At 31.1% G+C, this 14,857-nt stretch overlaps 1 protein-coding gene and 2 long non-coding RNA genes across 5 annotated transcripts in view; 1 reads left to right on the top strand and 2 right to left on the bottom strand.

Moving 5' to 3' along the window:
- LOC104723618 lies at positions 3,532–5,550 on the bottom strand. The gene is made up of 3 exons (XR_757380.1): positions 5,358–5,550; positions 5,193–5,279; positions 3,532–3,722 (listed from the first exon to the last, which is right to left on the bottom strand). It is a non-coding gene; the product is annotated as an uncharacterized LOC104723618 (long non-coding RNA).
- On the bottom strand, positions 8,283–9,875 carry LOC104723617. Of its 2 annotated transcripts, XR_757379.2 has the most exons (4): positions 9,588–9,875; positions 9,383–9,443; positions 8,809–8,946; positions 8,283–8,725 (listed from the first exon to the last, which is right to left on the bottom strand). It is a non-coding gene; the product is annotated as an uncharacterized LOC104723617 (long non-coding RNA). The 2 variants fall into 2 exon arrangements; XR_757378.2 differs by having other exon boundaries at positions 9,383–9,873.
- The window catches only part of LOC104723616 (linolenate hydroperoxide lyase, chloroplastic-like), a 4,921-nt gene continuing 2,107 nt past the window's right edge, over positions 12,044–14,857 (top strand). The window contains exons 1-2 of one of the 2 annotated variants that reach the window (XM_010442005.2): positions 12,044–12,578; positions 13,834–14,665. In XM_010442005.2, the coding sequence (XP_010440307.1) occupies positions 12,138–12,578; positions 13,834–14,665 (1,273 nt within the window). In that variant the 5' untranslated portion in view covers positions 12,044–12,137. Of the gene's footprint in view, positions 12,579–13,833; positions 14,849–14,857 lie in introns of both variants that reach the window. The other variant, XM_010442004.2, reaches the window with a different exon arrangement.

Here is a 14,857-nt window from a genome sequence, read left to right as displayed (position 1 = left end):
AAAAAAAAAAAAAAAAAAAAATCTCTGTACACAAAAAAGCACCACGAAACCACTTTTGTTTTCGATTACCAATTCACCACCAAATCCATATCCTCTGTTCGATCATATGATCAACCACTAAAAGCTCTTTCAAATTCACAAAGCCAAATTATACCTGGTGCTATGCACGGAAAAAATAATTATATTATATATTTTTTTTAAATGTTATTAACCAAGTAGAAAAAAAGTGTTCATGTGGTAAAACAATAATTTGTTTTATGCATTTGAAATTTTTGTTTTCTTACTTGATATAGTAATAAAATTTTAGTTGAATGCAAAAGAAATTAATAGTCTTCCAGATATAACTAATATCTAATGATGTTTCAGAGAATATATATACAAAAGCGGTAATGCAAAAATTTACATGTATTTCAAAGAATTAATACAAAGAATAATTAATTAGGCTTATATTCTTGGTATTAGACACAAAATTTATCCTTGTGAAGTTGATTCAATACAAACTTATGGTGTGTTATGTTCTATTTCATCTTCTACTGCTATTTCGTCTTCTACTATTTTCCTCGCTCCTAACGTTTCTTGGTTATTTACTTGTCTTTGCTTTAGTTTGTGTCTTCATGTTCAGTTTCGTTTCCAAGTTAGATGTTTTTTTTTCTAAGCATTATCTATTTAATCTTCGTCTAATTCATATGTTATTCGTTATCTTCTGGTTTCTCTTCTAGTTCACCTGTTACCTGTTAGAAAACATAGAAAATTAAAAAAACCCATAGCAATGGAGAGTGTGCCATGGATACACCACGTCCAGCAAAAACATGAGAATGCAAACGTAGCTCTTTAGATGAAAACAAATATGAAAAGTCATATACATTTATATATATGATACATATTAAAAAGAGACATACTCAAAAATGCATATATATATATATATATGTTACACAAAAACAATGCGAAATAAATATTTTTGTGTAAACAATATATATTACACAAAAAACAATGCAAAATAAACATTTTTCAGAGAATTTATAGCTCTTGATCTCATAAAAGGATACATCTATGAAAAATGACATTAATTCATTAGCAAAGGCTTTCAAATAACCAAATATGGATCTCATATGAAAAACACATACACAATACAAATGCATGAGAACAGGAAATACCTTCTTCCAATGGTATGAGAATATAAAAATATTCTGTGATGCTCGTTGGTATATGCCATTGAATTGTGTGTTATTCTTCCTAAAACCAAGTAAAAAATTAAAACGTCTTAGATGCATAAAAATTGAAAATTTGCTTAAAAATTTCACGAAAAAGAAAGCGATAGAAGAATTATTGATTATCTTATTTCTTTCGGATTTGATTAAACATATTTCACTCTTTGGCATCTCTGACGTGGCTCTAATGTGGCTCACCTAAGTTAATAAGACGAGGATTAAAATTATGAGAACCCTGGTAACATAAGTTTTTAAGAGGGGATAGAAAGCAAGGATGACTGGAATAAGTTACACACATGCTTGTACGTGCTTGAGGGATACGCGACCAATGGATTGACAATATTAGGCGACCTTCGGATGTTGCATCGACACACTAAGTCCTTGAAAAATCAGCCGATGGCTTGATAACCTTTTTCTCAAAGAGGTTTTCGTGGTAGTGTATATAGAGAAGGCTATGGTTGATCAAACAAAAGGTATGGATCTGGTGGTTGGCCGTCAATATGGTGGGGGTGACTGGTAAATTTGTAATCGAAGATAAAAGTTGTTTTGTGGTGCTTTGTTTTTTGTATTTGGATTTTTTTTTCAAACAAAAATGAAGAAGGTATAAACTGAAATTGGATTTATATAAAAGATAGATATGTTGTAAACAACCATGAACGTGGAGCTATTAGTGGGGAGTAAAATTAGGAATGAATTTTTTTAAGCAGTTGTGTTTGTGACTTTTTTAGTTTTTAAAAAATTATTTTGCATGATCATGTTTTGTTTTTCTCATAAATGGATTTTTGTCTTTAAAAAAAATAAAAAAAAAAGACTTTGATGTGGCTTAATTTGATTGGATATCTAACTTGTGCTTTATAGGATAAGCCAATTTATCAACTTATTTTACACTATCTTAGTTAAATCAACTTAACTTTTCTATGTCAAATATTCTAATATTAATAGTGTTGACAAATAATAAAATGAGGATTTAATACGTGTTAGCACAAATTTAATAATATTTTATTAATTCCAACATCTCCTCTTTATAACCCATCTAATTATAACCATATTATATAGTATTTTAAAGTGAAGTGACCTTAGTGCAGTGGCAGGAGATATAAGTCCATTTGTAGAAGGCACCATCACACCAGAGATCGAGTCATGCTAGCTAATGGGTCAGCCAGTTATGGTTCAATGGTTGATAAACAAAAAAAAAACGTTCAATTTTACATATTCGTAATATTTTAAAATTTATTAAGTTTATAGATATTAATTATAATATTTAAATAAATGTGAATCTGAGTTCTTTTTACATTAAGAATCAAAGCTCACAGGTTTTGGAAAACAAAATAGGAATCAAATTGTTGTTCTCTTTGTTTGCAAAAGATTCATAAATAGAATATCTCCAATACACAATAGAAAGTGTGGTTAAATATATCATAGTTTCGGTTTCCATATTGATTTTGCTGTATTTTTTTAGTTGGAATGGTATGTAAAATATTTACTGCAAATAAAAGGAGATTTACTCAGATGTACTCCAAATTAGGTAATATTACCAAAACAAATAAATCATTTTTTTATTACTAGGATATTTCGGGTATTTTCAAAATACCCAGCGTGCCCTTGTTTTATGTTACAGAAAAAAATGTAATTACAAAAATGTCATTGCCACGTCAGAAATCATTGACGTGTATTAAATAACTCAGCCATATCGCGTTACAGAGGTAATGACGGCTGAGTTATAGTATGTTTCGGCTGAGGTAAGAGCGGACGGCTGACTTAGAGCATAACTCAGCCAAGCGTTACGGCTGACTTAAAGATACCTGGCTGAGTTTTCACTCGATGGTTGAGTTGTCAAAATTTTGGCTGAATTATTACTACGACATGACTGAAATAACATTTTCCGGCTGGTTGAGTTACGAACAACGGCTGACTTATGAAATGTTGTTACGGCTGAGTTATAGTGCTTAACCATAACTCAGCCGTCATAAGCTGACTTATCCGACAAAGAAAAAAAATAGGTCTCACCTCTAAAAACTCATTACTTGCAGAAGTAAAGATCAAAGTTATTGGATGAGTCTTATATGGTTCTCCGCCTGATCCAAATAAGCTTCTAATTTTTTAAGAAGAAATGTAAAAAACTGCACTATGTGGAATATAATTATTGATATTGGTAGAACTCCCTGTGAATTTTGGGTTTGAGAGTTGTGAGATGGTGTAGGCCTCCTTGTATTAGATTTTTGAGGAGGACCGTTTAATACTTGGACCAGGAAAATCTTTTTTTTCTTATATCATATATTGACAATAATGACATTATCCATATATTAGTAAAAAAGAAGTACAACTTTAGTTTAGTCTGAAAATGCCCCTATCGAAATTTGACTGAAGATAAGTCATTAAAGTTAAATAAGACATTTGAATACGATGGATTGGGTTTTAAATTAGAAATAACCCGAAAATTATTAATCGGATATTGTAACGAATTATCACTTTCTCGATGGATATACTAACGCCTCCAATCAAATGAATAATGGGCTGCAAAAAAGTTAATCTACATTAAATTAGTCTATATTCTTATCAAGTCAAACGATTAAATACATTGATTACGCTATTCAATCTCATAACTTAAATAACTTAAATTATTTAATTTGACAGATATCAGTCTTTTAATAATATTCCAAAATCTTACTAAGCCCCATTTTTAGTTTTGTAATATATTCCTAATTCAAAATTTGACTCAACTTCTATCCTTAACTGCACCTATAATATATATCGTCATTGTTAAGAATATATTACCTAATTAACTACGAAGATTTCTATCCCACATTCCACGAATATACCCTAAATTATACAATCAAATCATACCTAAATCTTAATACGTGACGACTTCCTATAAATCTTTTTTTGCTTGGTCAACGAAACTTCATGTTTAAAAAAACTCGTCAACAAAAGTTGATATTTTAAATGGCCTACAACAAAGTTCAGGTTCATGGTTTAAATAACATTTTACCCCAAAAAAATACATAACTTCCTCATTTTTTTTCCTACATATTTTAAAAAAATAAAATAAAATAAAAAATCATAGAATCCCTAAATTTTCTCATACACTGCACCACGATCTTTTAAACCTTTTTATCTTCTTCTACAAAATGAAAAATCCATTTCACGTTGGACTCAAATTCTCAATCTTTTTCTGGCATTTCCTATCTCTCGCTTTTCACTAATTTTTTATACATCATATACATCGATTATAAATTGTATGAGAAAAACAATTGTAATCTATCCATGCTTATTGACTTCTTTTCATCTTATGTCTCTTTCTTTTTATTTCAGATTCATTGTTCTTTCTTTTTACTTTTAATCTTATAATAAAACAAGGTGAGTTTCATTAATTACATCTTTTCTTTTTATTTCAGATTCATGGTTGGAGATTATTACTCTACATTTTATATGATTCAAGAACAAAACAAGAGAAAGCTCACTCTGTACAATCCATGTCAGTTTCCATCTACACATCTACTAATTAATAATACTTTCCTGCTGTCTGTATCTCTAAAAAAATTTTACTTATAAGAAGAGCTGTAAGTTTTTTTCTTATGTTTTTTTTATTATAAAACTCATTTCCATATTATCTTTTATTTATTTTATTATTTTTGTGCAAACCATGTTATCCTTTAGTATGGTACTAATTTAAAGAGACTGATTTATTATTATCTCAAACAATGTACTCAATTAATGTTTTCTTATCATTGTTAGAGGTCATGTTTTGGTTAAGTCTTAACATTTTGATCTTACAACAAAAAAATATTTCAATAATATAAAAATCAGTGATACATGGACTCGTACGTAACGGGTCAATTTATCGAACGATTATAATTTATATTAACATAATGACAAAAACGAATTTTGAACATAAAAGTTTACAATTTATGGATGTTAACCAAAAGCAATAGAATTTCATAACAAATTAATTCTCTAAAACAAATAATTAAGCTATATTGTTACCTTGTATTTCCGCGTCGGTGATTCGGTGCATCTTCAAAATAACTTACTACGTCCAATGACATGCTCTTTTCCCCAAATTACTGTTCACTTCATTTAGAATGTCTTGTTAGAAATTCCAAGTCCCTAACATTTGAAAGCAGTAACAATGATGGACAAATGTTTTACCTTGAATCTTGTATATGCATGTCACTCAAAACATTTTTGCAGGGTTACACAATTGATTCATCTTGTATTAGTTTACCTCCATTTTGTTTCCCAACGATTTTCAAAAACTCCAATAATAAATTTGTAGAGAACCTGGTGCGCCTGGAAAATGTGAGAATGTAAAATGCAACAATTCTAGAAAATGGAGCCAAAGATTTGGTGGGACCAAACTCACCGTTAGAATGTATGGGGAATATTTTTTTATAGAGTAAAAAATAGAAAAAACCATTGGAGCAAAACTATCTCTATTATAAAAATCCTTTATTATAGATGAAAAAATAAAAAAACAATTGGAAATAGTCTAATAGAGATGAGTTTTACTCCAATGATTTTTCCTATTTTTTCTCTGTAAATGAATATTCTAAATAGATATTATTTTTATTTTACAATTAACACCTTTTATTTACAAAAATTGCAAACTAACCTATTTTATTTTAAATTTTGTAACACTTTCATGAAATTATATTTTGCAAATGGTAGTCTCAATATTTTAGAATAAATATTTATACTTAAATTTATATTATTAATTATTAAAAATACTTATTTTATTTATTTTGGTCATAAATAAAAGAAGTTAAAGATTAAGAGGACTATTTTGCAAATAAAATAGTTCAACTCTATTTATAGAGGAAAAAATAGAGTTTCTCTATATATATAGATAGCAAAAATTACTCTATAATAAAATATACAGACAAAAATAAAGAACCATTGAAAATGTTCTTTAGAGATTGTTATTTTTTCCTTTATAACTAATAACTAATAGAGATGGTCAAAAATCATCTACTATTCTTCAACCCAAAAAAAAATCCATCTATCGATAACATTGGTNCCCCCCCCCCCCCCCCACATGTGTAGAAAAGAAGAAGAATAAATAAAATAAAAGTTACGTGAACGAAAAACAATTTTTCAAACAAAAACAAAAACCAAAATGAAAAACTATTTTTACCACAATCTAAAAATACGTGACAATGGGTTTAGGAAACACTCAAAACTCAAACCAAAGACTATTCTAAAAACTACAACATTCATTATAAGCTTTTCAGCTTTCATTGAAAAATTGAAATATACCAATATTATATGAATCTGGTTAGAGAGTTCAGAGTAGTTTAGTGAGGTGAGGGTAGAATTATAAGGATTGTTCATTATTTCGGTAGATTATTGACAACGATTGGTTTTCTATGGCTTAATTTAGGCTTTTGGTAAAGAGCTAGTTTATGAAAGCCCTGTTTTAGAAATTGTTAGGCGTTAGTCGGGCGGTCGGGTCTAGCGCCTAGCGAGAAATCGGTTATTAATCGATGATTAGTTTTAGGATTATTTATTAAATTAATAATAAAATAAAAATATATAGTACTAGATATTTATATAATTCTGTTTATGTTAAAAAGTATCAAAAACAATATAAAACTATAGTATTGTCTTTAAAATTACGTTAAACACATGAAATCGTAACTTTAGAAGAAATTTTTATGATTTTCATTAAAAGTTTGTACATTAATTATTGTAAAACATCAAAAAATCTTAATTATTAAATGTCTAAATAACAAAAATATATAGATTTAATTTATATTTGGCTTCAAAAATAATTGGTATACATGAATTTAAACGAAAAGTAATCGAATTAGCAGGTTATAATCAAATTAGACAAAAATAATCGGATAATCGATGATAGACAGAAATTAATCATTAATCAAGGTAGAGAAGATGGGCTAGCGATTTATCCGAGCGTAATCGGTGCTAAGCGGGAATTTTTAAAACAGGACTTGAAAATTTAACCAAGTCTCTCTGATTTAGGCTTTTCTTTTTGTATTGTCATACATTGACCACTCCACCACTCCATGGCTTGGACTGTTGGACAACTTAGTATCCACCGTTCGTACATTTGGTGAATTATTACTCCATGTAGACTGTAGTCTATCAAGATTCCTTTCTAGTCGTCTATCAAAGGGTGTGGCTTCTATTAAAAGACTTCAAAGATTCATCTCTTTTTAATGGATATTTACTCTAATGCATTGGCAAATTAAATCTGATTACCCCTGAATCAAGTCTTATCCTGAGCAATGCTATATAGAATCGGATTTTCTCGTTTCTGGTTGTAATAAGTTGCCAGCTCGAAATATTCAATATATTATTTACTCCTCCTGTTGTGAATTCAATAATGTGAAGTCCCTTTAAAAGCTGTTACCAGTTGACATGACGGTGCTTAATTTTAAACTATATCATAAGGTATGGTGCCTCGGGACCAGTTATAACGTGAGTACAAAAATGTAGGTGAAGAATCTATCACTTACTTGGGAGTTGGGACCATATGTTAATGTTTTTGTTTTTGGGGTTTTTGTAGGTGCGAGAACCTTCCCCAGTCTCCTCTCTCAGTTATTAGTTTATTGAAATTAGATCTCCATTTGCTCATACTCTAGAAACGTAGATTCTCATGCATGTCTTTCGAGTCGTGAAAGCAAAGTTCTCATCGAGAGAAGTAGAAATTGTTTTCACTAGTCAATCATTCATATTACGTTGTTTTACATTTCAAAGAACGTTTTTTTTTAAAAATCGAAAATAAGGTTATAATATAATCAAAGGATTAACGTCACATCTGAAATAATATAATCAATAATGTAACCAATATTGATATTTCTTCATCACGCGGTGGTAACATGGCATTTGTTAATTTCTTTTTTGGACAGAAGCGGTGGTTATAAGTTAGATAGACACGTGTTTTATTGATCTTTTGATTCTCCTCCACACTGATTTTTTAAGAAAGATCTTCATACTTTCAGTTTAGGGCATCTTTATTGAGAACAAGTTTTTAAAATAAAAATATTATGAAAATAATATAAGATTATTAGTTTAGATCTTTTGTTAAGAAATTGGTTATTGGAAGAACATGTTTAAGATCATAAGATTTAATAATATAATAATCAATTTTTATTGTACATTTGATACATGAATATTGAAGTTACATAAAAAAAACATGGAAGCAAAGTGCCTATGAACCAAATAACTCCAATAACAGCAAGCAAAGTTCAAGCGATCACCAGTGCCAAGAGAGTTGATGGGGAAACTAGATTAATCAAAAACACGAAGAAAAGATTCCTCGCAACAATAAAACTGTATGAATGTGGCTCTCTTTCCCACTCTGACTACCTTGACAATCAATAGACATCCTTCAGTACCAGTTACAGAAGAGGGAAGATAGAAAACCGCATCTGGAATACTCACAGCAAGGATGGAATCAACTGGTGGGGAGGCAAAGACATCACCGCAGATAGCCGCTGTTAGCATACCTTCTCCAACATAACCAGCATGTGCAGGCTCATGCCCACTGCCTCCACCTGCATACAAAAGTAGAATCGCTTAAGAGACTTTCAAAATCCTAAACCAAACAACATAATATCTCTGGTCACAAAACTCCCACCTGATATAACGGCAACCTTGTCGTACTTTTCAGCCGAGACATCAACTCGTATAACCACCTTAACCTCAGGGAAACCATCCAAATACTGAAGTCCATGATAAGTTTCAACGAGGCCTTCAATGAACTCAGTTACAACATCTGCAAAAAGGATTCCATTCTTAATTCAATTCTCTGACTGCAAAAAAAGTCTCAAACCGCTAATTCTACGCCAATAAAGATGTAAATTATACCCTAAACCATGGGAATCAAGACATCGTGATGACCATGCAACGAACTCAGCGGTGACGGAGTAACAATTCAAGGATCGCAAAACAAAATCAGGGTGGGTATATGTGGTAAAATCGACCAAGGCGAATTTTATGAGCAAGAAACAGGCAATGCAATTAAGAAATCGCAAATAATAAAACAGCAATCGGGAAAGATAAACATAGGTCAACAGTTCACAATTCTCATCGACGTTAATCTACGTCGGAGAAAGAAACAGCGACATCGAACAGAGCAGAGGATACGACGAAAAGATAATCGGGAAGAAAACAAAAAGAAGAACGAAGAAAGAAGAAAGAAGAGAACGAACCGTTGGGGTTGTTGATGAATTTCTTGGCCGCGTAATTGCGAAATTATGAAGCGATCAGAAACTGAGAATCGGAGAAGCTCGCATGTAAGAGGAGAGTATTGTAAAAGAAGGTTTAAGACAATCCGGAGACAGGAATCTCAACTCCAAACTCAGTACAACAGAGAATTGAGAGCAAAGCAGAGACACTTTTGGCCGAAATACTAACCTTAGTCGGCGAAGATGTAGAAATCGAAGCTTTCGCCGTTTTCTCTCTTTTCATCGCAAAACCTAAATGCAATTTGGAAGAGGAAGAGAAATGAAAAATTTTCTCAGTTGCAAAAAAAACTCAACCATTGACGTACTGCCACGTGATCATAGAACAGGACTAAAATCTGTTCTAATTCAAGACTCAAAAAATCTGTTCTAAGCCTACTGTTCAATTTATTTATCTTTTTATTGAGCTTAGAACACCAATCATGTTCTCCCGTTAAAAATGGTTTTAGGGCATCAGCATCCGTAACCCTTTAAAACTGGAACCTCATAATTATTTTATTAATATTTTCTAATTTGATTTTTTTGTTTTTAAATTAAATCAATGATACATAAATGAGAGAGGGTGGTCTGTCTTCTGCGAGATTTTGTGTCTCTCTCCTTCTTCAGTTTTTTATTTTTTTTTGTTTTCTTATTAAAAACACTCATCTTCCAAATGACCGACGGAAATGGTCTAACTCTAATCAAACCAAATTAAATAAGGAGTATATGGCTTTGGCTTCTATCAATTTTTCCATTAGTTAGTCTTAACTTTCTTTTTCTGTTAAGACCACCTTTATTGGTGATTAATTAGAGGTTGGGTGTCCTAAAAATAATTATAAATTAAGATTTAAAACATCTCAATTTCTTTTTATGTTTTCATAAAGACATTAGCATTCTTTCTTTTAGACATTTCATTAAAATAATAATAAAATTAACTATAAAAAAAGTTTTAAACACTCATATAGAATATCACCAATAATGATGTGATGTCCCGGCTTTTTTTTTTTGGGGTCCCAACTTTTTATCTTGAGTATGGAAAGTTCGACATTGAATAAAATGAGAATTTAATGCAAAAGTTGTTCCCTCTACCAAAAAAATCATAGAAGTTATTTTTCCCATTTGATTTTTCTTATAAACATTTTAAACTCTTATAATCTAATCTTCACCAAGATTAAGAAAATAATAAATATTTTATTATTATTAATTATTTTTGTTATATATTTCTTTTAATACTTATTTACTCATACTTTTCTTACACTTGTCATTCAACTGCATATATATTTTTAATTATTTATTATAAAAATATTAATTAGTTATTTGATTTCAACAATAAAAATATATTAAATATACTAAAGAAATCATCCTTTATGATACAAAAAAAAAATCCTAGAACATCAAACTTTATGATACAAAGAGAGTACCATATAGTGATTTTTAAAGGTTACAAAAATTTTAAACTCTTATAATCTACTACCATATAGAGTTTAAAATGTTTTAGAATTTTCTGCATATATGTTTCATTTTGTCTGGGCGATCGTGCTATAAGAAATATTTCCTGAAAAATACACTTTAAAAAAGTTTTGTCTTAGAAATGAAGACTATCTTAATGTTAACACCCCCTTAATGTATGTATATGCATGCATAAACTTGTTTTGAAACAGCGGAGGCCCTAATCATCGCGTTGGTATCAAACTATCAATGGTTACGCCATTGTTCCCGTTCATTACTTGCTATGTTTGCATTTGCTTTGAATTAATGAAATAACTCACATTTTTGAAAGACTAAGATTTTTTTTTATCAAGTATATTAGAAAATTTAAATACAAACGCCGATTAACATTTAAATGTTGCTGAAATATTTAAAATAACATTTATTTCGGAATAAACACACATATAAATAGATATATATATATATATATATTAATTTGTATATATATATTAATAATTTTTTTTTGTGTAAACGTAGACGTATAAGAAACCAAGAATAAAAGACAACTTTGTATGTACGTAACATATAAACGTCACTCTCTAGCCTATCCCAATGTGACACGTAATTTTTATTAATGAAAAATAAAACAAAAGAAAACTTTCCATCTACTTTTTCACATTCACATAATGTATATAGGTCACATCCAAATTCAATTTACTTCTTTGAGTAATAGTGTTATTATACTCTAAACTACAAAAAAAAACCACTAAAATTTCAAATAGCATAGTAAAAAACTTTATAATAATTCATCCTATATATATGATATATTAATTTATTGTTTGGATTAAGCCATTTGGCTGTAAACTTGACTAAATTTCCATTTTCTTCTCCAAATATAATTTAGATTTATTTTTGGCTGTAAGCCATATATACTATGGTTTCCGTTTTGGAAATAGAGTCCATATTTTATAAAGAACATTTGATTTCTACGGAAATATAATGATGTTTAATAGTAATGAAATTCAAATATACAATGAAAAAAAAGAGTCAAATATTTTTTTTTGGTAGGAAAAGAGTCAAATATTATACACAACAGGAACAACATATAATACAGATCAAAATATATAAACAAAAGTTATTTACGTAAGAGTCCACAAATAATGCACGTAATCCATCTGGTAATGATATACAGAAATATAACTACATGTTATCTTTTTTTTTTATTTATATCTCCCAAGATACATCTACAACCGCATAGAAAGAAATAGAACACGAAGTGATAATTTCTAAAAAAAATTCTAAGCTCAAATTAAAGATGTTGAGAACGATGGCGACTGCTTCCCCACGGCCACCACCGTCAACATCCCTAACATCACAGCAACCGTCAGCACCGTCCCCGTCGCAGCTTCCCCTCCGTACAATACCGGGATCGTACGGTTGGCCGTTGGTTGGACCATTATCGGACCGTTTAGATTACTTCTGGTTCCAAGGGCCCGACAAGTTTTTCCGGACAAGGGCAGAGAAGTACAAGAGCACAGTGTTCCGTACAAACATCCCTCCGACGTTTCCTTTCTTCGGTAACGTTAACCCTAACATCATTGCCGTCCTCGACGTCAAGTCTTTTAGCCATCTCTTTGATATGGATCTAGTTGATAAAAGAGATGTTCTCATCGGAGACTTCCGGCCTAGCCTTGAGTTCTACGGCGGCCTTAGAGTTGGAGTTTATCTCGATACCACCGAGCCAAAGCATGCCAAGGTTCGTACATATACGTTGCTTTAATACTATTATACATATGATGAGTATATAAAGTAATTAATAAGGTAGCAAACAAAGTAACGATTGTTGGAGCTTTTAAATAATACCAATTGGATTTGAGAAGTATATATCGACAGAGGAGAAGAGATTAATTACTTTGCCAAAAAAAAAAAAAAAAGTTAAACCCAAGACTTTACTTAACAGACATGTAATATTAATATCCACTGTTGTAACTGAAGAGATGTAATTTTTTTAGAAATCATTTTTAAAAAACCTTCCAAAAGTACGAATCCAACCTAACCTAACTAGTTTTTTTTAATTATTATATCGAATTCTATTTATCTAACTAGATATCATTAATAAAACCTCAAAAAAAAAAGGAAAATCAAAATTATTTTTTAATAAATTTTTATCATTTCTATCTATAAATATATATGTTTTTAGCGTTTCTGAAGACTGCATATTATGACGTCATGTAATTTTTTTTAGCTTTTTACTATTAATTAATGGCAAATTCAAGCCGATTAATGGATTTTTTTGTTTCAGGTAATTTAGAGGATTTATTTTTAGCATTTTTCTGAAGTTTGTATAAAATTGAACGAATATGAAAAAGACCTGGTAAAAAAGGATAGTTTACGGATATAATTTTTTGGAAAAATTGTCATCCTTTCTTTATCATGTGAGCCTTTAATTTATTATACGTCATACCAAAAAAAACAAAGGTATGCACATGTACGACGTTTCAAGTTTAGTAAAAACAGGACCATCTCCAATCTCCATTCCACATTTTTTTATTGAGTATCAGTGTATTAAAAAATTAAAAAATAATGAAAAGTTAGAAACAGTTTAGATATTATATCTCTGGCCAGATAATTTAAAATACTATGGTAATGGGTGTTAAACCAGATATCATTATGAAATTAGGTCATATCTTTTTAATTAGTTAAAACTTAAACAAATAATTCATTTCTTGCGCTATTAAAAAAAACAACTAAAATGTGTAATTGTAAATAATCGAAAGTCAAAAACAAAAAACAAACACTTGAAGTTTGGCGTTTTCCACCATTCCTTAAAACTACTAAAGACTATGTAATCGATGAACAGTATATTTTTTCTGTTTTCTTATTCACAATTGAACGATTTATCTCTCTATATATATAAAACATTAATTTTATACTTTTTTTTTATCGTTTTTACATGTATTTTAACTATATATTAATGGTTTTTAACGTTTTACTTGTATCTTTACATTCAGATAAAAAATTTCGCGATGGAAACACTAAAACGAAGCTCAAAGGTATGGTTGCGAGAGCTTCGTTCAAACCTAAACACTTTCTGGGGCACAGTCGAATCAGAGATATCCAAAAACGGCGCCGCTTCATATGTCTTCCCACTCCAACGTTGCATTTTCAGTTTCCTCTGCGCCTCTCTCGCGGGCGTCGACGTTTCCGTATCGCCGGACATTGCTGAGAACGGTTGGAAAACACTCAACACTTGGCTTGCGTTGCAAGTCATCCCAACTACAAAACTTGGCGTTCTTCCTCAGCCGCTTGAGGAGATTCTTCTCCATACTTGGGCTTACCCTTCTCAAATAATCGCCGGAAACTACAAGAAGCTATACGATTTTATCGACGAGAACGCCGGAGATTATATCCGGTGCGGTCAAGAAGACTTCGGGTTGACCCGAGAGGAGGCTATTCATAATCTTTTATTCGTGATGGGGTTTAACGCTTACGGGGGCTTTTCAGTCTTTTTACCTTCTTTGATCGGGAGGATCACCGGCGACTCCGGTTTACAGGAGAGGATTAGATCCGAAGTCAGGAGAGTTTGCGGATCCGGGTCGGATCTTGATTACAAGACGGTTAACGAAATGGAGCTGGTTAAATCCGTGGTCTACGAGACGCTGCGTTTTAGTCCTCCGGTTCCGTTGCAGTTCGCACGTGCGAGGAAAGATTTTCAGATAAGCTCACACGATTCGGTTTTTGAGGTTAAGAAAGGTGAGCTTCTCTGTGGCTATCAGCCAATGGTGATGAGAGACGGTAATGTTTTTGACGAACCGGATGAATTTAAACCGGACCGGTATATTGGTCAGACCGGGTCTGAGTTGCTTGATTATCTTTACTGGTCTAACGGTCCACAAACCGGTACGCCTAGCGCCGCGAATAAACAGTGTGCAGCTAAGGACATGGTCACTCTCACGGCCAGCTTGATCGTTGCCGATTTATTTCTCCGGTACGATTCGATTACCGGTGATTCCGGTTCAATTAAATCTGTTGTGA

Source organism: Camelina sativa, chromosome 11 (assembly GCF_000633955.1).
Source record: "Camelina sativa cultivar DH55 chromosome 11, Cs, whole genome shotgun sequence".
Taxonomy (NCBI): Eukaryota; Viridiplantae; Streptophyta; class Magnoliopsida; order Brassicales; family Brassicaceae; genus Camelina; species Camelina sativa.
This window is presented reverse-complemented; position numbering and strand designations above follow the sequence as displayed.